General features: G+C 37.0%; 1 protein-coding gene, 1 non-coding gene and 2 pseudogenes across 2 annotated transcripts; 2 read left to right on the forward strand and 2 right to left on the reverse strand.

Moving 5' to 3' along the window:
* Positions 1–740: 740 nt before the first annotated feature.
* On the reverse strand, positions 741–1,662 carry LOC136388849 (olfactory receptor 51H1-like; annotated as a pseudogene).
* Positions 1,663–3,201: 1,539 nt separating this feature from the next.
* TRNAS-GGA (transfer RNA serine (anticodon GGA)) lies at positions 3,202–3,277 on the forward strand. Its single transcript has one exon. It is a non-coding gene; the product is annotated as a tRNA-Ser (tRNA).
* A 7,613-nt stretch (positions 3,278–10,890) lies between these two features.
* On the forward strand, positions 10,891–11,835 carry LOC136388850 (olfactory receptor 51H1-like). Its single transcript, XM_066360658.1, has one exon. It carries the CDS (start codon positions 10,891–10,893, stop codon positions 11,833–11,835), a length of 945 nt encoding a protein of 314 aa, XP_066216755.1.
* Positions 11,836–18,754: 6,919 nt separating this feature from the next.
* LOC136388037 (olfactory receptor 51H1-like) lies at positions 18,755–21,458 on the reverse strand (annotated as a pseudogene).
* Positions 21,459–25,167: the final 3,709 nt, after the last annotated feature.

Here is a 25,167-nt window from a genome sequence, read left to right on the forward strand (position 1 = left end):
CTCCTGCATGCACCTGACCGAGATCCACCCGGCACGCCCACCAGGGGCGACGCTCTGCCCACCAGGGGGCGATGCTCTGCCCCTCCGGGGTGTCACTCTGCCGCGACCAGAGCCATTCCAGCGCCTGGGGCAGAGGCTAAGAAGCCATCCCCAGCGCCCGGGCCATCCTCGCTCCAATGGAGCCTTGGCTGCAGGAGGGGAAGAGAGAGACAGAGAGGAAGGAGGGGGTGGGGGGAGGAGAAGCAAATGGGCGCTTCTCCTATTTGCCCTGGCCGGGAATCGAACCCGGGTCCCCCGCACTCCAGGCCGACGCTCTACCGCTGAGCCAACCGGCCAGGGTGAAAAACTTTTTATATGCCATTTTGAGGAATATAGTTTGTATTTTTATCAAGTGATATAATATAAATTATTGGTTTTATGAGAACCATTATGCAATAGCTTGTCATAACCTATTAGATTTATACTGTTTAACAGAGCAGTTACAAGCCACATCTGACTATTTAAATTTACATTTCAGTTCATTGAAAATTTAAAATTCAAGTTCATGGTTACACTAGCAAAGTTTCAAGTTCTCTGTAGTCACATTTGATAGTGGTTACTACAACAATAAAGATCTAGACCACTTCTATCACTGCCAGAATTTCTACTGGCCAGTGCTGCAGTTGCTTTTCTTCTCTGATGTGATTGCATTTGCATAGAAGTAGTAGCCATTAAGGGCCAACCTGGCCCCCATAAAGCATTCAAAGAATTTGTCGCCTGATCTGCTTGGCCCTAACACTGTACACAACAGGATTGAGCTCAGGAGGGAGCAATAGGTAAAAATTGGCCATGAGTGTGTGTACTACTAAAGACAAATGCTTCCCAAATTGGTGAATCAGAGTCATGCCAATGAGGGGCACATAGAGCAACACGACTGCACAGATATGAGAGAGGCAGGTGTTGAGAGCTTTGACCCTCTCTTCCTGAGCAGTAATGCCTAATACTCCCTGGAGGATTAGAATGTAAGAGACCAGAAGAACCAAAGCATCTAAAACAATGATGAAGATCACAGCCAGCAGGCCATAGATGGTATTAACACGTGTGTCAGCACAGGCAAGCCTTTATAGCATCCTGATGGAGGCAGTATGCGTGGGATAAAACATTGGAGTGGCAGAAAGGTAACCTTTTGATAAAGAAAGGCACAGGGAGAACAGCCACCACACTCCGCAACAGGACTGCTGCCCCAATGTTGCCAATGACTCCATGAGTGAGAATGGTTGCATAGTGTAAAGGGAAGCGAATAGCCACAAAACAATCAAAGGCCATGGCCATCAGAACACCTGATTCCACTACCCCAAAGGTATGGATAAAGAACATCTGAGTGATGCAAGCATCAGGAGTTACTGAGCGCCAGTTGAACTAATGAACACTTATCATGGTGGGCATGGAAAGTAGTGAAAGGCTGAGGTCCGTGGCAGCTAGCATAGCCAGAAAATAATACACGGGTTCATGAAGACTTTGCTCAACTTTGATGACAACAAGGATGATGACATTACTCAGGATTGTAGTGCTGTAAAGAAGACAGAGAGGCCAGGCCATTCAGAAATCCTTCCCTAGCATTCCTGGAATAGCAGTCAGGGTGAAGGTCTGGTGGTTATCAGTAGTTTGGTTGGATTGTGGCATAGTATAATGAAATTCTGAGTAAGCAAAAGGAGAAAAACTCATTAAGTCAACCAGTCTTCAATTTAAATCAGTGGCAGTAAGTATTGAGATTATAGTCTTAAGAGAAAGTAACTTAAATATTATTTTAACTCACTTGTGTCTACAGTCTGATACAGTAATAAATAGCTCTGCCCCATGAAGCAATAATTCTATTACTCAACATCATATACTAAAATACCTAGTAGAAAGAAAAGAAAAACTTCAATCCACACCTTACCCAATAAGGATACATTTCACCTGGAAGCACTTAGGAGCTAGCTGTCTTGCTTGTTTGCTAAGGAAGAATTTGACATTCTACATTTCTGTGAGTAATGAACACTGATGCCAATAACCACACAGAAAGTATTAGCAAACACAAACATGACATACAGGATGTTCATAAACACAGAGATGCAGATGTGTGCATGTGTGTCTATCTTAATCGTGATCATAAATTATTAGAATTTAGACATGATACTCTTTGGGACTCAGCTTTTCCACCTGCATGATATAAGACAAAGTAGAATTAATTAAATAAAAAATTATATTTGCTATTTGCCTTGAGCTGGGACTTAGGAGGGAGGAGCAATGATTCACAGGGCTCTTGTTGTTTCTCTAATTATTAGCCATTATTAAATAACATACTCTCTATTTAATTCTCATATCTACAGTTAGAAATGTTCATTTTAATGCTGAAATAGCTCAGTTGGGAGAGCGTTAGACTGAAGAAATGTTCATTTTATTTTAGTGAAAAGGGAGGAGGAAATAAAAGAATAATTCTTGCTGAGACTTTGGTAATTCTATGTTCTTTATAGATATGTCAAAATCACAGGCAACAGATTTATATAATCTATAGACAGACAATAGAAAGGCTAATAGGAACAAATTATATATTATTTTAGTCCTTAAGTAAAATTATCTAATATTTACTGGGCACTTATTTATGCTCAGGTCCTATTTTTAGCCTTTTATGTTTACTCTCTCATTTAATAATCATAAAAACCTTATGAGAAAATTGCTGTTTATTATTGCCTTGTATGCATGAGTAAAACAAGGGTCAGATAAGTTTATTAACTTGAACTAAATCTTAAAACTAAAACTTAAATTGAGGTTCTCTGATCATTGTGCTATAAGTTCTGTTTAGTCCTAAAAGTGATGATTAACTTTTAGCCACAGGAATAGTGTTTGCCATCAGATTCAAATTCCAGATCAAACAATGGTCCGAGCTTACCACTCAGTTCTGAGATCAAAAGATTTTTCGATTAATTGTCCATACTATAACCCCTTCCATTCTGTGACAGCATCCTCAGAGAAAGCACTACCCAGGCCTCAGGTTGTTCCCCAGCTCACCCGAAGCCTCATCTAGGAGATGAGAGTTGTTTCTGATGTTGCAACCATAGCAGCACAGCCAGAGCTTTAAAACCAGGGGCACCTTGGCCCAGAATTCCTTCTTCAGTGATCTTCTGGAGACTTGAGCATCACTCTTCCTGGAAATGTTTCCTGGGTCAAAAGCCAGATGGGGCCCTGGCCGGTTGGCTCAGTGGTAGAGCGTCGGCCTGGAGTGCAGAAGTCCCGGGTTCGATTCCCGGCCAGGGCACACAGGAGAAGCGTCCATTTGCTTCTCCACCCCTCCCCCTCTCCTTCCTCTCTGTCTCTCTCTTCCCCTCCCGCAGCCGAGGCTCCATTGGAGCAAAGATGTCCCGGGCACTGGGGATGGCTCCTTGGCCTCTGCCCCAGGCGCTAGAGTGGCTCTGGTCGCAACAGAGCGACATCCCGGAGGGGCAGAGCATCGCCTCCTGGTGGGCAGAGCGTCGCCCCTGGTGGGCGTGCCAGGTGGATCCCGGTAGGGCGCATGCGGGAGTCTGTCTGACTGTCTCTCCCCATTTCCAGCTTCAGAAAAATCCAAAAAAAAAAAAAAAAAGCCAGATGGACTTAGGCTTCTGGGCTTATTGGTCTTTTTATGTTGATCTCAGAGGACCTAGTTTTTCCTAATGTGATGGCAATCTTCCGAATACAGACTCAATCTAAGTCCTACATAAATGGTGCCTCACTAGTTAGATCAAAAAACAAATAAATTTTAGTGACTAATCTTTACCATTCTATGACAGAGAGAAAAGAGAAAGAAAGAAAGAAAGAAAGAAAGAAAGAAAGAAAGAAAGAAAGAAAGAAAGAAAGAAAGAAAGAAAGAAAGAAAGAAAGGAAGGAAGGAAGGAAGGAAGGAAGGAAGGAAGGAAGGAAGGAAGGAAGGAAGGAAGGAAGAAAGAAAAGAGAGGGAGGGAGGGAAGAGAGAGGAAGGAAGGAAGGAAGGAAGAAAGGAAGGAAGGAAGGGAGGGAGGGAGGAGGGAGGGAGGGAGGGAAGGAGGGAGGGAGGGAGGGAGGGAGGGAGGGAGGGAGGGAAGGAGGAGGGAGGGAGGGAACGAAGGAAGGAAAGAAGGAGGGACGGAAGAAAGGAAGGAAGGAAGGAAGGAAGGAAGGAAGGAAGGAAGGAAGGAAGGAAGGAAGGAAGGAAGGAAGAAAAAAAGAAAAGAAAAGAAAAGAAAAGAAAAGAAAAGGAGTGTAAAAGAAAAGTTCTCTCTTGTTTTCACATGTCTTCTAGTAATTCTCATTTTTCTCTCTTTACAGTAAAGCCTTTCAGCATGGTGATCCCTGTTTCCACTTACTTCCCATTCTCTCCTCTCCTGAGAATTCTTTCCTGCTCCACTGAAACTACCTTCACACATGTCACCAATGCTCTGCTTTTTAATAAACCCTGTGAATATTCTTTCCTCATCTCATTCTTCTCAGCAGATTCAATAGTGAAAAATTACCTTGATGTTGAGTTTCTTTTCTGTGTTGTTGTTTTTTGTGACACAATGTTTTCCCTTCTGTTTTAATTTTCACTCCTCAATATCCTTTGATGGCTTGTCTTCCTCTTACATCATTAAATGTGAATGTGCTTCATTTAGACTTTTGCTTTATACATTAATCTATTTCCACTCTCACTGAGTAATATTATCAAATCTTATTGCTTTAAGTATTATCTGCATACTGATTATGTCCAAAAGGATATCTTCAGTCCTGAATTCTGCTTTGGTCTCCAGATCAAATTCCTACGTCATAATTCCACTTGGAAACCAAATAAACTCAAAATTAACAATGAATACTGTAAAACAAAAACAAAACTATTTCTTTCTATTTGCTAATGGTTAACTTCAATAAATCACATTAACCATACCACAGTCCACTTAGTTGTATACATTGTGTGCACAGTCCACACAATTCATACAATTGTGAGACAACAAATTGGTTTTATTTTTTTATTAAATTTATTGGAGTGACTTTGGTTAACAAAATTTTATGTTCCGGGTACATAATTTTACAATACATCATCTGTATGTTGTATTGTGTTCACCACCCTAAGTCAAACCTCCTTTCATTACCCCTCATCTTCCCTTTGCCTTCTTCTACCTCCCCACTCCCTTTCTCTCTTGTAATCATGATACCCTTATCTGTCTATGAGTGGGGTTTTTTTGCTTAATCTCTTCACCTTTTTACCCAGCCCCTAACCCGCATCTCCCCTGAAAGCTGTCAGTCTGTTCTCCATATCTATAAGACTGTTTTTATTTTGTTAGTTTGTTTTGTCCAAACTGGTGTTAAAACTTCTGTCACATAAAAAGATTCTTCCTGATGGTGGTTTGAGGTCAGCTGTGGGCCTGTCTCCAGCTCTAGAAAACTATGAATATGCTTTTTAAAAATAATTTGCATTTACTAGAAAATTTATATGAATGGAATAGCACAATATATTGCCTTTGTGTCTGGTTTCTCTCCTTTAAGATAATGTTTTGAGGTTTATCCATGTTGCTGAATATATTTATGGTCTATTCATTTTCTTTATCCATTCACTAGTTGATATACATTGGATTGTTTATAGCATTTGACTATTATGAATAATGCTACCATAAATGTTATCACACAGTCCTTTTGTGGACATGTTTGGACAGATATCTGGGAGAGAAATTGCTGGGTAGCATGATAGGTGTTTGTCTAATTTTGAGGAAAATATCAAGCTCTTTACCAATATGGCTGAACCATTTTATGTTCATATCATTAGTGTATAAGAATTTTAATTTCTCCACATTCTTTTTTTTTTTTTTTTTTTGTATTTTTTTGAAGTGAGAAACAGAGAGGCAGAGAGACAGACTTTTGCATGTGTCAACAGGGATCCACCTGGCAAGCCCACTAGGGGGCAATGGTCTTCCCATCTGAGGCCATTGCTCCATTGCAACTGGAGCCATTCTATCGCCTGAGGTGGAGGCCAGAGAGTCATCCTCAGTGCCTGGGCAAACTGCTCCAATTGAGCCTTGGCTGTGAGAGGGGAAGAGAGAGAAAGAGAGAAAGGAGAAAGGAGAAGTGTGGAGAAGCAAATGGGTGCTTCTCCTGTGTGCCCTGGCCAGGAATCAAACCCAGGACACTCACACGCCGGGCCAATGCTCTACTACTGAGCCAACTTGCCAGGGCTCAATTTCTCCACATTTTTGACAAACATGGTATTGTCTAGATAAAATCATAAAGTTTTATTAAATATACAGAAACATTTATGATAAAGCACCAGCTTTATGTTTATGGCATAGGTGGTTTTCTGTAGGTTTTAATATACACTGGAGAAGAAATGGGTTTAGAAATAAAAAATATAAACTTCTGCCATAATTCTTTGTTGTACCTTAATAAAAAGAATATTATCATATGAATTATTTATGTCTCGCTTTTGTTTTCTGCAGTTCTAATGTTACCATGTCTATGAAGGAAAATAAATGAAGCCAAAATGAAGGAGGATAAACTAGAAGAATGCAGAAGAGTGGGTCCTGAAATATCTGGGGTCTTACGCTCCAACCCATGACCTCAGTGTTCAGGAGCAAGAGCAAACAGAAAAGTTTGGAAAATAACAAACCACATCTATGGACCTTGCTTTTTATCAGTTCCTAGAAATGAACTCACAGCTCTAAAGAGAAGAATAAGTAATAAGTCAAGGACAGACCCTCTCGCCTCCTCTCTTTTCCCCTGCCTTCTTGGAGACACAAAAGTCACGTAGGCCTGTAGACAAAGAAGTCATAGAAATCAGGCATTTGTCACTTGAAAGCTAAAGCTATAAAGGTATATAAGATGTAAGAAATATAACTTCAGGGAGCTTGTGTTCTATTGCCTCTGTTTCTCACTTCATGCTGCTCTGCCAGCTATTAAAATCCTACTTTCTTTATCAAGTTGTCTGGGTGTTATTTGTCCTCCTTTGATTCCTGCAACAAAAAGAAACATGAAGAGGTGGTTGACAGGGTCTGTGAACAATTTATGGACTAACCACATACAGGCACAAACTAATGGAATAACCAGCTGTTTCTGTAATTTTTGGAATTACCTCACTGATGAAAAATTATCATTAAAAAATACATTAAAACAAATAAAAATAATTATATTCAATATATTGAAATAATAACCTGGGAAACCATACAATTCCAACAAATTTAAAGAACTTGTCTTCTATGTTCCTGATGGAGAGTTCAGTTCATCTTTCTCTCTGTTCAAAAATAACAGTAGAATAAACAATTAAAATGCTATAGAAATGTCTACCTGAAACCTATAAATATTTATTGATCAATATCATCCCATTAAAATTAATTTCTAAATTAAAAAAATTGTATTAAAAAATAACAGTAGACCCCAGTCCTATTTCAGGGTAAATCACAACATTACATCATCACTGAGACTGAGGCTAGCTTTGGAGTCAGAAGATGCGGACTGACATTGAGCTGGAATCCTAGAATTTATTTAGTGACTTAACACAAGACAAATATATACATAGGCATGTATGTGTGTACATGAGAATAGGAGAAGTAGATCCTTCTTTCTTTAAACTTGACTGAGCAGACACAAATAAAATAAAAATTAAAAAAGATTTTGAGATGTGTTTATAGAAGAATGTACAGTTTAACAGATGAAAAAAATGGGTTGGGGTTCTCAGGAAATCCAGGTGGAATAGGCCAGATGGTACTACCTAACACACCTCACGGGATTTTTCCAGTGCAGTTTTAAAATTGTTGTAGAATCATGATGGCTCCAGGTGCCACCAGAGATTTCAGAATTCTATGTAAGTACTCTCTTTGCTAGTCTCAGAGAAAGAAAGAAGCCTAATGAATTCTGAACTCGAGTCCAGAGGTTGATACAGGTAATACATTAATCTTAAAATTATTTATGAATATTATTTTATTAAATCCTCATAGCAATTCTAGTAAGAGGAATGATAAGGACAGGTGAGAAGTCTGTAGAGTGTAATGGGTGGCAGAAAGCAAAGAAAAGATGGCAAAAAAGTAAAATATAGATGTTTTTATCAGAAAAAAACCCAGAAGACATATATGTGGGGGAAGATCTAGTACACAGAGAAGAATGAAATAAAGATTGGATGAAAGAGTAAATGAGAATTAAATTGGGAACTAGAGAAAAGAGGGGGGCTGAAAATTTGGGGAGAATGAAAAAGAAAAGATAAAGAATAGAAAAAGGAATGAGAAAAAAAGATAAGCTAAAACATATATGTATAAAAAAATCAAAAGCAGTAAAAAGGAAGAAAAAAATAAAAAAAATCAACAATCTCCATAGAACAACAGTGTTTCTGCAGACCCTGGGACTTATTCAAAGGTTATCAAAGATTTTTCAAGTTCTTCCCAAGAAAACCATCCAGTAAGGATGAACCAGACTACTCTTCCCTAGTGAAAGCCATCAGAATTCCTTGAGATGAGGAAACAGCAGTGACGAGCCTGTATTTTACCATGTAAGGCATTGTAAAGCCCCTTTGTCCAAACCCAGAGTTGGGGTTAGACTACCACCACGGTATAGTTTGTTTAGATCTAAGCATTGTGATTTATTGGGAAAGAGGCCTGGATTCTGTTTGCCATACACAATAGAGCCTTTGTAAGTGGACTACACTATCTTTCAAGGAACACTCAGAATCTGCAAAATAACTTCTTTGCGGTGTTGTCTCCCAAAGAGAAAAGAAACAGGAAGTGAATGAGCAGAAAAGACCACCTGCTCGTGTGCAGTGGACCACACCCATGCCCCCATGCTGCCCCACCTAGGCTCAGCATTCCCAAAACAGCTCTAAAGACTTTTTTCTTCCTTCTTTCTCACAGTCAGTAACTAGGTAAGAATAAAAACATAGTAATACCTCACAAAGACTCCCCATTTAAGTTTCTTGTCTGGGCTCTTTTGGGAAAACAGATTTCTCATTTGGTTAATGATTTTCAACCCACATGAAGAAAATCAGGGAGAGTCTGAAAATTTCCAAGACTTCTAGAAAAAAGAATGATTTCAGTCATTCATATTTATTTATTGTTTAATTCCTTTTTTCAACCATATGCAAAAGTTATTGTATGCTTAGCATATGACCTATTAGGTGATGAGCAAATAAATATTCCTTTCTTTCAAAGAGTTCAACTTCTAGTAGGAGAGATAGATATTGAACAAATCCTTATGCAATATTTAATTAACTGTACTCAATAAGAAGAAAATGCCCAGAATATAAAGACGGCAAACTGATGACTCTTAAAGGACAGTGGACATTTGGGAAAAGGATTATTGGGAAGGGCATATAGGCTTTGATTAGGCAGAGGAATGCATAGGAGGTAGAGAAAGGCATAGGAATAAAGGAGAATATATGTGGAAATCATGTATCAGGAATTATGTTAGTGAGAACCAGAAATTCAAACACTAAAAATTTGGCTGGATTGAAAAGACCAAGCTGAGAGAAACATTGTGAGTTGGTGCTAGAGAGGGAGATAGGGGCTGAATCCTGGTAAGCCTTGATGGCTAAGATAAGGGTTTGTGACTCTGTTCTAAGTACAATGGAAGCCCTTTAAGGAGCTTTTATTTGTGATGAATGAATATATCCCAAATTTTCAGTTTTTTATGACTACAGAATGAAGAATTATTAAAAGGAGGACCATCAGTTACATAGTCTGGGAGAAGTGGGCTATATTATTTACTGGCTATATAAAAGGAAGTAAAAGGATAACTATTTAATATGTTTTGAAAACAAGTTTGAAAGTGGTTAAGTGCTGTTTGAATAAAGAAGAGCTTTTAAGAATGCCCGTAGGTTTCTGGTGAATTATGAAACTTTCAAAATAAAAATCCTATTAAGTGATTACTCTCATGTCTCATGTGTGGTTATGAGTCACTAACCATTATTCTCGCCTGACTAGTCAGTGGCACAGTGGATAGAGCATCAAACTGGGACACAAAGGACCCAGGTTCGAAACCTCAAGGTCACTGGCTTGAGCTCAGACTCATCTGGTTTGAGCAAGGCTCACCAGCTTGAGCCAAGATTGCTGGCTTGAGCAAGGGATCACTCAGTCTGCTATAGTCCCCCAGTCAAGGGACATATGAGAAAGCAATCAATGAACAACTAAGGTGCTGCAACAAAGAATTGATGCTTCTCATCTCTCTCCCTTCCTGTCTGTCCCTATCTGTCTCTCTCTCTCTCTCTCTCTCTCTCCCTCTCTCTCTCTGTCACATACACAAAAAACATAACCATTATTCTCTGTTCCCTGCAAATTTAAAATGAGATATGAAAAATTAAAAATTGTTAAAATTTGTAAAGATTAAATACTTATTTGAATAGTTTTATTCACTAAATTGTCTATTTACAAATGTAGACCATAATAAATACAGTGAGATAGATACTAACTCATGTGGAAGAATACACACACACACACACACACACACGCACGCACGCATTCATGTGGACATGGGTTTGTGAAAGCAGTGGAATATGTTTAGCTGTATGTATGTGGTAATGTGAGTTTAGTTCTTTTTCTAATTATTTAGCAAAATTTTCTATGCTATTTAGTTCCTGGGTATTAGTGCTTCTTTTCTGCCAACCCTTAAGAGCTGTTAAAGGAGGAATTATCCAAATGTTTTATTGTCTAAACACTAGGGGTTTAGCCTATCTTTGTTTTTTTGGATGAACAAATTAAATTCAAAAAAGGTCATCCCATGTGATTACTTAGGAAGTAAAAAGACAATGATACAAAAACCTATTAGATGTTGTTTTCAACTTAATTTTCTTCTCTGTTATTCCATTTGTATATTCTTAAAGCCATTTATCTGTCTTAAGGGAAAATATATTTTCAATTTAGGAGCTGCAAGCTAAGTGGGAGAATACAGCCTCACCCAATGATGGAAACACCCATGATGAATTCTAATGCATCAGCTGTCAACCACCATACTTTCATTCTGACAGGTATTCCAGGGATGCCAGATAAAAATCCATGGATGGCTTTTCCTCTGGGATTTCTCTATACACTAACTCTCTTGGGAAATGGTACTATTTTAGCTATTATCAAGGTAGATCAGAGTCTACATGAGCCTATGTACTACTTCCTCTCCATCTTGGCTCTAACTGATGTTAGTCTCTCCATGTCCACCTTGCCTTCCACGCTCAGCATCTTCTGGTTTAATGTCCCTGAGATTTCCTTTGATGCATGTATCACACAGATGTTCTTTATCCATGGATTTGGAGTGGTAGAATCAGGAGTATTAGTGTCCATGGCCTTTGACAGATTTGTGGCCATCTGCGACCCATTACACTATGCTTCCATTCTCACCCATGGCATCATTTGCAAGATTGGAATAGCTGTCCTCACCCGGGCAGTCTGTGTGGTCTTCCCTGTGCCTTTCCTTATAAAGAGGTTACCATTTTGCAATTCCAATGTCTTGTCTCATTCATACTGTCTCCACCAAGATACAATGCGACTGGCCTGTGCCAGCACTCGCATCAACAGCCTGTATGGCCTTATCATAGTCATCTTCACATTGGGGCTGGATGCCCTCATCATTCTTTTTTCTTACATGCTCATCCTGAAAACTGTGCTGGGCATTGCTTCCAAAGCTGAAAGACTCAAAGCCCTCAATACTTGCCTTTCTCACATCTGTGCTGTGCTTCTCTTCTATGTTCCCCTTATTGGAATCACCATGATTCACAGGTTTGGGAAGCATTTATCACCAGTAATACATACGCTCATGGCCAATATCTATCTGTTACTGCCCCCTGTACTAAACCCCATTGTCTACAGTGTGAAGACCAAGCAGATACGAAGCCGGATCATCCGTGTGTTCCAGACAAAAAAGAACTGAACCTAGGAAAATGGGAAAAATGTGTAAAATTTGGAATACTAGTATTTTAAGCAATTATATTTAATCCTTTAATGCATTCAAATTATACACATCTGATAAAAATGCAAGAGAATACAAGATGTGAGTAAAGATACAGCACAGGTCATTCTTGGTCTGCATACATTTCATTCGAAGATGTATATATTTTGACATCTGCAGTCACATACAAAATTTGATTTAATTAACATTGTAATTTTTTTTTCCCTGAAACTGGAGATGAGCATTAGTGGTAACATAAATTATCACCTGTTTGTCCAGATAATACTTATGAATGCTTATTCATATAATGTTAAGTAATATCTTTTACATTAACAATTGAACAATAATTACATTAAGAAGGATTAGAAGCCTTATAACACTGCTGAAGAGCTGAGTTTCTGAGATAGTATTTTTTTCTTAAAATAGAGCAAAAAAACCTTACAGAATTAAATAGCATTTGTTTTTATGTTTCATTGTTTATTAGGTAAAGAGTGCCTATGATAAAATTAAATGAACATATGTGAATTTATTGGAGTGACATTGGTTAATATAATTATATAGATTTCAGGTGTACAATTCTAGAATACATTGTATTGTATATTCACCACCCGAAGACAAGTTGTCTTCCATAAATATTTATCCCCTCTTTACCCTCTTCTACCTCCTTCTACAAACTTTCCCTCCTGTAATCACCATAATGCTGTCTATATCTATGAGTTTTTATCCTTGCTTAATCTTTTCACCTTTTTTACCTACTCCCCCACCATCATTCCCTGACAACCGTCAGTCTGTTCTTCATATCTATAAGTTTGTTTCTTTTTTGTTAGTTTCTTTTGCTCATCACATTCTACATATGAGTACAATCAATGGTAGTTGTTTTTCTCTGACTGGTTTATTTCACTTAGCATAATACTCTTCAGCTCCATCCATGCTGCTGCAAAAGTTAAAATTTTCTTTTTTTTTGTACAGCTGAATAATATTCAATTGTGTAAATGTACCACAGCTTTTTTATCCATTCATCTGCTGATGGGCACTTGCACTGCTTTCAAATTTTGTCTATTGTAAATAAAACTGCAATGATAATAAAGGTGCATATATTCTTTTGAATTAGTGTTTCAGGTTTCTTTGGATATATTCCCAAAAGTGGAATTGCTGAATAATAAGGCAGTTCTATTTTTAATTGTTTGATATATCTTAATAATGCTTTCCACAATGGCTGTACCAATCTGCATTCCCACCAACAGCACACAAGGGTTCCTTTTTCTCCACATTCCCACCAATGCTTATTTATTGAGCTATTGATGACAACCAGTGGTGGGATTCAACCAGTTCTTACCGGTTCCATAGAACTGAGACCTATTTTTTTTGTTGAGTTCGGCACACTAGTTGTTAAAATGGCACTTGTAATCAGGGTTCTCTCTAAGGTGGGCGCCTGGGCAGCCACCCAATGTGAAAAACACAAATTCTCATTCTTTATTTTTTTTAACATTCATCTCAAAAGCATATTCTAAGCACCCATAGTAATGTTCATTCTGTCCATAAATGAAAAATTTTTATTGCAGCTATGGTGGTAATATTTATTTATACATTTCATAAAATTCATTATACCTTTGATGATATACTACATTTTAATTCTTTCACGTTTATTACTTCAGTAAACAAATATATAATGTAAAGAGAAAAGGTACCAAATGACTAGGGGTGACAAGCTATCACTGGAAATATCTTAAAACAGTTTAATTTTTTTGTCAGGTATTATTTAATATTTTTTCATTAGTATTTTAAAATTCTTCCTTATAACATAATCTGTTTTATGTGCCTCTTTTATTGTTTTCATTTTAGTATTAAATGCATGAAATAATAAACTACCTTTCAGTAAATCTTTTTTTATACTTAAAAAGGTCATTAGAGCACAGAACTGGGTGTTAAATTATTTGAATCCCACCACTGATGATAGCCATCTGATAGGTGTCAGATGACATCTCACTGTGATTTTTTTTTTAATTCAGTGAGAGGAGAGGAGGCAGAAAAACAGATGCTTTCATGTGCCCTGACTGGAATCCACCTGGCAAGCCCACTAGGGGGTGATGCGCTCTCTGCCAATCTGGGACCTGCTCCATTGCTCAGCAACCAAGCTCTTTTTAGCATTTAAGGTGGAGACCATGGAGTTATCCTCAGCATCAAGGGCCAGCTCACTCCAATCGAGCCATGGCTGCAGGAGGAGAAGAGAGAGAGACAGAGAAGTGAGAGGGAGGAAGGGGTGGAGAAGCAGATAGGTGCCTCTTTTTTGTGCTCTGATCAGGAATTGAACCCAGGACATCACACACTGGGCCAACACTCTACCACTGAGCCAACCAGCCAGGTCCTCTTTGTAATTTTAATTTGCATTTCTTCTGGTGATTAATTACATTGAGCATCTTTTCATATGTCTATTGGCCATCTTTATGTCCTCTTTGTAGAAGTGTTTATTCAGACCATTTCTTAATTGAATTGTTTGAATTTTTTTGATGTTGAGTTTTATAAGTTCCTTAAAAATTTTTATACCTCTTCTTTTAGGTATATTACTTCTTTATAGATTTATAATAGTTCTAGTTTTTTGCTACATACTTAATAGAATGATAGGTGTTCTGACTTTACTCTTTTGACTCAACATGAGTGAAGTCTGTTTTGCTGCGTACTGGAGAATTGAGCAAAACTTTACCAAATAAAATTACTGATGGGCTTTGCATGAGGACAAATGAAAAATTTCAGCACTGGGAAAAAGTTTAAGAAAACAGTGGACATTGCCTGGCCTGTAGTGGCTCAGTGGCTAGAGTGTCAACCTGGAATGCTGAGGACACTGGTTTAAAACCCTGGGCTTGCCCAGACAAGGCATATATGACAAACAACCAGTGACCAACTAAAATTAAGCAACTATGAGTTGATACCACTCATTGCCCCACCCTGTAAAGTCAGTAAATAAAATCTTAAAAAAGAAAAAGAAGACAGTGCGTACAAGTGTGGGGATGAGTATGTCAAATGCAATATGCCTTTACGTTGATGCTTGTACCTGCTTTAAGTATTTTGTTAATTATTATAATCAAGTGCTGAGGGGATTATTTACTCATTTGGTAAATATACACTTAGCACTAATGATATGCCATACATGATGTTAGTTGACTCTGCAGATACAAAGAAAAATCCACCAATTTTCTACTCAATTCCTGGCATTTTTCTCTGCAAGAAAGTATGTATACAATTACAAGTTAAATAGGGATTAATGACAATATTACATTTAATTTGTTAATAATAATGCTAGTTGCCTTTATATATTATTTCAATAAATTCCCCCAACAATATTTGAGAATAGATGTTATCAACATGTTACACATGAGGAAAATGAGATTTAGAGCAGTTAAGTAACTTGTTCTAGGTCATACAGTTTCTAAATTGCAGAACTAAATTCAAATTTAGATTTGATTATTCTAAAGCCTGAATTGAGACTCGAATCATGTCTCAAAGTGTTCTAGGCTTGCAATCAAACTCCAGGGAGAGAGAAGAAACCAGTGATTCTAACTTTATGCATAGAAATGCATGAAAGCTAAGTTGGTAATTAATATTGTTGAATTTTTAAGTAAGAGCTTCAGCTTGTCAGGATGAAACAAGACAGAGAGGTAGATAAAGACTAAATCTGCAAGATTGATAGAGTTTATATTTTCAATGGAAACTATATGAAAATTTTTGATTTGTGAAGAATGAAAATATCAGCCAAGACTTCAATATTAATGTTATCTAAATGTAAAACATGAATCTCAAAGAGAACACATTAACATCAATTTGCCTACAAAAAGAAAATAAAGAAATTTTATTTCTATTTAATTTTATCTAATTCTTCAAAATATTTTAATATTTTTTCTTAAGGAGTTACCATATACATAAGATATTAGTGTAGTAGTGTCTGTGTGCACTTTTCAATGAACAAAATCAAATATAAATATATTAGAAAGTGTCCATTTTATTTCCTTGTACAGATACATAACCAAAAATTTGAAAACTATCACTCTAGACTAAGGAAAAAAGCCAATACTGCATAATATATTTCCAATGTTCATAAATTGTGATAATAGAGACAATTAGCTAAAAGTACCTTTTAATGCCATCATTCTCTCTTTCTCAGATGGGACCACTGGATAGCAAAATCAAAAATATAAATTATTTCCTGGCAATCTGCACACATACTCCACATCCTCACTGCAATACCTTCTCTAGCTCCTGCAGTCTGACTCTGGTCTCCATTGCTGTATGAAAGCTATGTTTTTCTTGGCTCAGACCTCTTTCTAATTAACAAATTAACTATTTACTCTCATTCTTCTGTCAAGTTGATTTATTTGGATGAATTATAAATATTTACAGTCTCTTGTTTGTTAATCCTGAAATGAGAGTAATAACATAGTGGAAAATTATGGCTGTACCTACTTACTTGCTATGTGAACTTCACAAAGTTACATAATCCTCTATGCCTCAGTGTGTTTTTTCTCAATTGAGAATAATAATAATAATAATAATATCAACTGATATTTATTCAATGCTTATGACTTAGGTCCAGGGGCCTAAGCCTTACATGCATTTTAACTCCTTTAATCTTTACAACTCTACGAAACAAACAATAGTCCTATTTGTATTTTGTTGATGAGAACAATTAGCATTAAATAAATTAGCTCTCTTACCCAGATTACACAGATAATAAGTGGCACAGCCAGAACTTCAACCCAAGGTGTCAATATATTCACTCATAGAATTCATCCTGAGAGCAATGAGACCATGTCTAAAACCCCTGTTCATTGCAGTTATTATTTAGTTTATGGTATGGTATTGCAGCTATTACTACTACTACTAGTACTGTTCTAGCTGTGGCTATCATCATCTTTGTCTTTAAAGAAGAAAAATGAAGAAGACAGAAAGGAGGTAGGGTAACCAACTAACTCTTTCACCAGTACATTTGTTTCTGAGGTCAGCCTTTATGTGTACTTTATGTCTAAGGTCACCAAAGACAATGGCTATAAAAAGCATTTCTGTTTGTCTCTAAAAGGTAGAATGTGATTTAGAAATTTTTGGCATAGATTAAATGACAAACACTACATATAGATAAAAACACCCAAGCCCTGAAAGTCCTCAAAGAGACTTGTTCATCCCCTGAGGTTCATCCCCTGCTTTTAAGTACCTTTCCCCATGTCAAGAGAACAGATATGGACCTAGCCTCTTAACAATAACAAGAATAGCTCTGGGTTGCATTCCCTGCTCCAGACTTGAGACTATGATGTGTTGACAAACTTTTAACAAGTGCCTCCAAGAGTGGTAAAGCTCAACTCTTTCTACAGTCCAGAATATTTAAATAATGTTTTATATTTTAGTTTTGTTAAATGTCTGAAATGTGCTTATGTTTGTTAAAGAATTAAAAAAGAACAATAAAGATTAATTCAGTAAAGCTTCCTAGATTAATTCAGTAAAGTTTCTTGAGCCTGAAAGTAGTATTTAAATAGAAATACTCATTTTTGAACGCATAGTCTTATTGAATTAATCTTAGCTAGGTTAGGGTCTGCCTTAACATACTTCTAAAATAGCTACCCTTGATTTGAGTAATAAATAATTAAACTCACTACTCAAGTCACAAAGAATCTTTCGTCTTAAATTTTAACAATCAAACAATAAATACTTTAGATAAAATCATTTGGACCGTTGAAAGGGATACATATAGCTCAGTGTATACATGTGTCATTGTTCCTCCTACTTTTCATACTTAGTTTGCCTATCAAACAATACCCATAATGATTTTTTTCTAAACCTCTATTATAAGTGTCTTCCCCATTCTGCCAACCCCTTTTTATCTATTTACCATGATATAGATGGTGTCCCTCATTATCCAGGAAATCCGCCTGTGTAGGCCAACAAATATATTGTTTTGTGCCATGATATCTTCGTATTAAAAGAATACATAATACTCTTTCTTATGAGAATGCTATAATTATTAAATAAGATAACACATAAAAAGCTCTGACATAATGTGTTTCAATTAGTAGGTAATATATATATATATATATATATATATATATTCTCTTATTCTCTTACATTTGATATTTTCAAACACTTCATAGGTGCACAACACTTCAAACTTTATAAATAATTGTATTTATATAATTGAATTTAATTTTGTAACAACATCAGAACCCAAGTGATATTATTTACATTTTCAAAATGAAAAATAAGAGTGAAAAGAAAGTAAGAAATACCCAATGTCACACACAGAAGAGCTCAAACTTACCCTGAATCATTTGATCCTAAAGTATGCACAGTCCCTGCTCAACTGTATACTTTTACATAATTAACTATAAAATTTGATCAGATTTTTTATTTCTACCTTATTTAATAATGTATTATCTCTAGGTGTTCTCTTTATTTAGTGAGTATAGTTTATTTCTACCTTATTTAATAATGTGTTCTCTTTATTTAATGAGCATAGTTTATTTCTTCCTCATTAAGCTGTAGAAGCCATTCTTAACTCAAACTAGAATGTTAAATTAAATCAATTTAATGAGCTTTAATTTAAAAAGCATAGAATTAATGGTTTATTCTTTTCAAAAGAGTTACTAAAAAGTAAAATATTCTCTGGTTTTAGCTGTTATATGCCATCTTATAGGTACAAGGCTAAAGAGCAGTACATTAAACAGTTCCTATAGATGTCACTCTTCCTATACTGGGAAAAAGACAGTTTAACATTAGAAAAGGAAAATATGCTCTAAGAGCAATGAAATCTCCTTTTGCCCAATTCAAGTCACACAGAAATGTGAGAAACAATATAAACCTTTACTTGTCATAGTCATAATTGAGCTCTTAATAGATTCTTTCACTTTCAAATTGGCGGACCTTAACTCTCTGAAATAATCTTGGTTTGAACAAATATTTGGGTGATCTTCTTTCATATCTCTTTGGTCCTCACAGCATAGACTATGGGGGTCAGCACAGGGGTTACAAGCAGGTAGGCATTAGCCATGAGGGCATGAGTCAGCAGTGAAAGGTGCTTTCCAAAATGATGGATGACAGACACCAATGTGCAGCATATAAAAGATAAGTGCTGCACAGATGTGTGAAACACAGATGTTGAGTGCCTTTAGCTGGCCCTGTCCTGAGGCAATTACCATTACTGTGTGAAGTATGAACACAAGGGAGAGGGGGATGGAGAGGGAGTCAGGACCCTTTGTGAAGGTGACAGCAATGAAGCCATAGAGACTATTGACAGAGGTGCTGGCATAAGCAAGGGTTACAACATCTTGGTGGAGGCAGAAGAAGTGGGACAGGATGTTGGAGCAGTAGAAGGGAAGTTTCTTGAGAAAAGGCAAGGGGAAGATCATACAGACAGCCCTTGCCAAAATGACCACCCTTGTTCTGCGGACACACTATTGGTCCGGATTGCTATGACCCAATCAAAGGTGATAGTCACCAGCACACCAAACTCAGTGGCTGAGAAAGTATGGATGAAGTACATCTGAACAAGGCAAGCATCAAAGGCAATGGACTTGTAGTTAAGCTAGAATATGCCCAGCATAGAGGGCCAAGTACAAAAAGCCAGTCCCATGTCTGCCAATGCCAACATACACAGAAAGTAGTAAATGGAGATATTCAGGGACATTCAGACATTATGATAGAGATGATGACATTGCCAAAGAAAGCCATGACATACATAGCACCCGGTAGGAATGCCATCCAACAGTACTTTTGTACAAGCCCTGGAATTCCAGTTAAGACAAAGTAAAGGTGTTGAAAGTGGGAATAGTTATTATTTGCTATGAAGCCAATGTGACGTAAGCATGAAGAAGGAGTTTGATCTTGGTAGATGACTTCCTAAAAATACAGTCATGGGATTAACAAGATATTAGATTCCAACTTCTCTGGGAGTAGAACCATTTTATTTTCACATGGGAGGGGAAGGATGTAAGAGGAAACTAAATAACTGAAATTACTACCCCAACATATATCCTGTTGAGAAAGCTTCTTCTGGCCCAAAGGAAAATGACCCACCCAAGCACAAATAAGTAATATTCAGTTTAAAGCACACATGGTATTGCCAATGAATTATATCAAAAGTTTTGCCTCTCTTGACCTTTCCTTCTTCCTTCTAATCAATAGCTTTTAAACTATTAATTCAAAGGTTGATGACAAATAACTAAGATAAAATCAATATGAAATATGAATTATTTGTTCCCCAAAAAGGATGTCGTTCATACTCATCACACTCTGTCTGCCCAGAACTCTCATGAAGACAATAAACCTTGTATGTAGAGCAGAGATGGAAATGCCTGGTGTACACGCCAATGCTTCTATTTGAGTGTGACCCTCCTTCATTTAGCCTGAGCCTGGATGTGGCCTCAGAATCATTCTCATCGCAGGAAACTCAGAGAGCCACTTCTAATTATAGGAAATAAAATTTATTTACCATCTTTTATCTATTGAAATTTTAGCAGAAGGGGAAGTAAATTATACTTAGGAAAGCAATAACAACAATTCTTTTTTTTAGAGGAATTGTATTCTTCCAAAAGGAAGTGAGACCCCTATAGCTTGCCTGAAGCTTTCTTTCTTTTCTTTTATTTATTTTTTATTGCTAAGGCACAGTGATCATTCATAATGGCATGTTACACTCTGATTGAGAGTCAGTATAGAGGCCTTAGTAGAGATCTAGAAGACATGCTCAGATCAGTTACCAGAATCAATAATTTTATTTATTCCAAAAGGACACCTAATGGGGTCATTCAACTTTAGACATAAATGCCAGTAGACTCTCTTTGAGAAGCCCTCCGCCCTCAGATACTCATCAGTTGCCTTCAACAATTGATTAAAATCACATTGACTAAGAAGCAATGCTGTATTAAGAACACAGACTATAGGTGCACACATCTTGTTATCAGATTCCAATTCCCCCTGCTCCTCAGTATAGCCCTAAAAATGTAATACTTGTACAGTAATAATACCTTACAGTGGTCATGTGAGGATTAAAAATTCAAAAGCTTTAGAAAACAAAATATGTGCTTTTAACTCTGACTGCTCTGAATAAAAAGGTTTCTTCATATGTTCTCAGTGTTAATATTAGAAGTTTTGTTGTTTCTTTCCTGTTTTTTGTTTTGTTTGTTTGTCTGTTTTGAATTTTTTGGCCAGAATTCTTTGCAGTTAGTAGAAGTGAAAACTGATAGATTCTCTAAAGTAATAATTATCTTTGTGGCTCTTGTAACCTTTAATAATCTACCTCCTGTTCTACAAATATCGAGTGTCTCTTCTTCAGTCTATGTATATACTTCCAGATACCCCTGTTCATGATGCATCAAAAAACATATTTCAACTGTTTTTGAAATCTTCCAAAAGATTCTCTTTGAAATATTTCTGATTCATATTTCCCCAGCCTCAGTCACTGTTTGGTCTTCAAACATTTTTCCTTTTTATATAAAATATGCTTTTTGTTGCATCACTATTGTGAAAGACAGCAAGTTAGTATAGACACCTGGACTATTAAATTGCTGGCATATATTTTCTGTTCTTCCACTATACCAGGGGTCACGAACCTTTTTGGCTGTGAGAGCCATGAACGCCATATATTTTAAAATGTAATTCCGTGAGAACCATACAACGACCCATGTACATTATGTATTATCCAATAAAAATTTGGTGTTGTCCCAGAGGACAGCTGTGATTGGCTCCAGCCACCCACAACCATGAACATGAGTGGTAGGAAATGAATGGATTGTAATACATGAAAATGTTTTATATTTTTAACGTTATTATTTTTTTATTAAAGATTTGTCTGCGAGCCAGATGCAGCCATCAAAAGAGCCACATCTGGCTCGCGAGCCATAGGTTCCCGACCCCTGCACTATAAAGTTGTTTTAGTTTTTATGTATTTTGGTGGTTTTTGAGAAAAAAAATTTAAGTTTTTCAAGTAATTATAGGACAATGCAGAAATGAGAGAAAATTTAAGAAATAAGCAAATGAGAGAGGGAAGTAGAAAATAAGATGAGGGGAAGAAAGGAGAGAAAAGGAATAAAAAGCCGAAAACAGAAATATCCAACAAATAGCAGAAGTAAAAGTTGACCTACTACTTTTCATTTTACTAATAAAGAAATTGAAGCCTAGGTAAAGGAAAGAACTTTCCCTGAGTCAAACACCACCTTAGGCCTGACCAGGCGGTGGCACAGTGGATAGAGCATCGGACTGGGATGTGGAGGACCCAGGTTTGAGACCCTGAGGTCGCCAGCTTGAGCGCGGGCTCATCTGGTTTGAGCAAAGCTCACCAGCTTGAGCCCAAGGCTGCCAACTCGAGCAAGGGATCACTTGCTCTGCTGTAGCCCCCCAGTCAAGGCACATATGAGAAATCAATCAATGAACAACTAAGGAACCTCAACGAAGAATTGATGTTTCTCATCTCTCTTCCTTCCTGTCTATCTGTACCTATCTGTCCTTCTCTCTGACTCTCTCTGTCTCTGCCACAAAATAAATAAATAAATAAATAAAAATAGAAACCCGCCTCCTTAGTATCAAAACAGATGAGAAGGTGGGAGGTGAGGTGTATGTGAGGCAGAGCCTTGTTGAGAAAAATTGCAACTAAGTGCAATGGAGCTTGAGGTTTCAATTAGAGAAGACCAAGTGGCCAAGTCAAAACTGAATCTGGAGGTTTCTTTTTCTAATTTTGATTTTTAACTGAATTTATTTGGGTGACACAGGCTAACAAAATTATGCAGGTTTCAAGTACACAATTCATTACACTGTATATTGTATTTTATGTTCACACCCCCAAGTCAAGTCTCTGTCCATCACCATTTATCTTCCCCATACCCTCCTCCACCTCCCCCCACACCCCTGGCAATCGCCACATTGTTCATGTCTGCCCAAGTGTACAACAGTAGATGAGTGGATAAACAAGCTGTGGTATATTTACCTAATGGAATACTTCTTGGCAACTTTCTAACTCCCTGATGTGGGTCTTCAGATTTTGTTCCTTATTGGTATTGTTCAGGGTCTAGAAAAGAGTTGAGTTCAAGTCTGTCCTTTGAAGATTAGGTTCTTAGATTCCCAAGTTCTTCCTTTGAAAGTTTCATCTAGCTCTGACCTGCTTCTGTCCATACTGTCACATTTATAAAAAATATAGACTGTGTAAGTGTTTACATATTCTGTAGGCTACCACAAGCTATATGACCTCATTATATAGTATATTCTAGATTGAAGGGGCAGGTGAACAATAAAATAAAATTACTAAATTATTCTATTGTGTGAATAGTAGCAAAAAACAGAGTTCTATTTGCTAAAAGTACTAGGGAAACATTCAGGTTTTGAGGCATTCTCAGGCATTTATGGATGATAGAATAAGGGACTGGCCTTAAAAGAACTTGACTGATTAGTGCTTCATTATACCAAAATGTATGATAAGCAGGGTGGACATGCAGAAACAAAGAAAAACCCTCCTGATCTAAATATTAATTGTAATAAGTCTTCACTTGATGGTAGAGGCAATTTCCCTTCTCAAGGGGAAATTCTTAAACTCCAATCATTCTAGGTTTTTAGATGAAAGGAATTTTAAAAGTCTAATGTTTAACCAATATAGTAATACTCATACAGTACTCTATAGGTGAGAATTATCTTCTGCCTATGGTAGATCAAGTGATTGGGAGTTTCATGCTTTCTAAAGCAATTCACTTACAATTGGAAATCAGATATACTGCATATCCATCTCTTTGAAAAAGATGACTTATTCATCATGAGGCTTAAGAATCTTTCTTCACGTCTTTCCCTCATAGCAGGTCTGAATGAGCAAAAAGATGAGAAAACAAGGGCATGGAGTGCTTGGCCTGGAGAATGAAGAAGAATAGAGAGATAAAGGGACATGAAAAGAAGTGATTGGGGGACAATTAGAAACTTCATTGATGATATCTTACAATATTCTGTTGATAAACAAATTTTATCTGTGATTTTGTCCTAAAATTTACCTGTTTGCTAAGTGTTCCCAGCTAGGAGAAGCATCTAAGCAATCTGAAGCTCTCTTGGCAAATGCACTGATGCCACCCATATAAGAAATTTTATTTCCTGAGCTGCTCCCAAACCCCTCCTCAAACCCTATCTGGAGAGTTTCACAGATCAATGAACAAGGTTATCACCTGCAGATTGAGATGGAGTTTCTCCAGGACTATACAGTCACCTCCTAGATTCTCATGTCTAACAAATCAGATAGGGTTAAAGTGGCTAAAGAAAAACACGTGTGTGTGTGTGTGTGTGTGTGTGTGTGTGTGTGTGTGTGTGCAGTTCCAGATGTTGATTCATGCTCAATCACAGTCTCTCAGAGCTGTCTTATTCATCTCACTCTTTCCATGCCTTTATTTGTTTCAGAACACAGAAAAACTATGTACAAAATTATCCCCCGAAAAAGTGATGGCACGATTCCTCATTCCATTTTCCCATGAATTATAAAGGTAAAATGACTCCTTAATGTATAAATTTTTCCTCATGTCTAACCAGCATTTTTCAGTTTTTATTATTAACCTAGTAAGTCCTACCATATTCTGTGTAAAAGATCAGCAGGGGGCCCTGCAGAGTCATTAATAAATGTCTCAATCAATCAAGAGATAATTAATATACCACAATATCCAATTATCACTTTCAGATAATACTACTGTCCCTACCTGCCTTCTGATTAATCAAAATATCAACAGTAGCATTAATAATAACAGCATAATATCTACTATTAATTCTGACCTTATTAGTTCTTTAATTTATTCTATTTGCATTATCCTTTAAGCATTATAATCCTCACAAATACTCATTATTTTAATATTTCTGTAGCATGCATAAACTAAATATTATTGCTACTGACACTGGGCTCAAATTTTTTTTAATTTTATTTATTTATTTTAGAGAGGAGAGAGAAAAAGAAATGGGGGGAGCAGCAGGAAGCATCAACTCCAATATGTGCCTTGACCAGGCAAGCCCAGGGTTTCGACCTGCGAATTTCAGCATTCCAGGTTGATGCTTTTATCCACTGTGCCACCACAGGTCAGGCTGGGCCTGAATTCTTGACATAATTGTAAGAATTTGATTGTAGAAATTTTCTTAGCATAGAAATAATAGGAGAGGGGATCCTCACTGTTCCATGTATGTTCTGGACTTCCTGAATCATGAAAGTTACCATGACAAGGTAAGGGAAAAATTTTCATGTAGACTGAGGCTCATATACCATATTTTCCCACGTATACGACACATCTTAATTTTGGGGCCCGAAATTTGAAAAAAGAGAATGTATTACATAAA

Source organism: Saccopteryx leptura, chromosome 1 (assembly GCF_036850995.1).
Source record: "Saccopteryx leptura isolate mSacLep1 chromosome 1, mSacLep1_pri_phased_curated, whole genome shotgun sequence".
Classification (NCBI taxonomy): domain Eukaryota; kingdom Metazoa; phylum Chordata; class Mammalia; order Chiroptera; family Emballonuridae; genus Saccopteryx; species Saccopteryx leptura.

Bases quoted from the DNA above. Each gene is read 5' to 3' on its own strand.
- LOC136388850 (XM_066360658.1), top strand. From the start codon at position 10,891: ATGATGAATTCTAATGCATCAGCTGTCAACCACCATACTTTCATTCTG.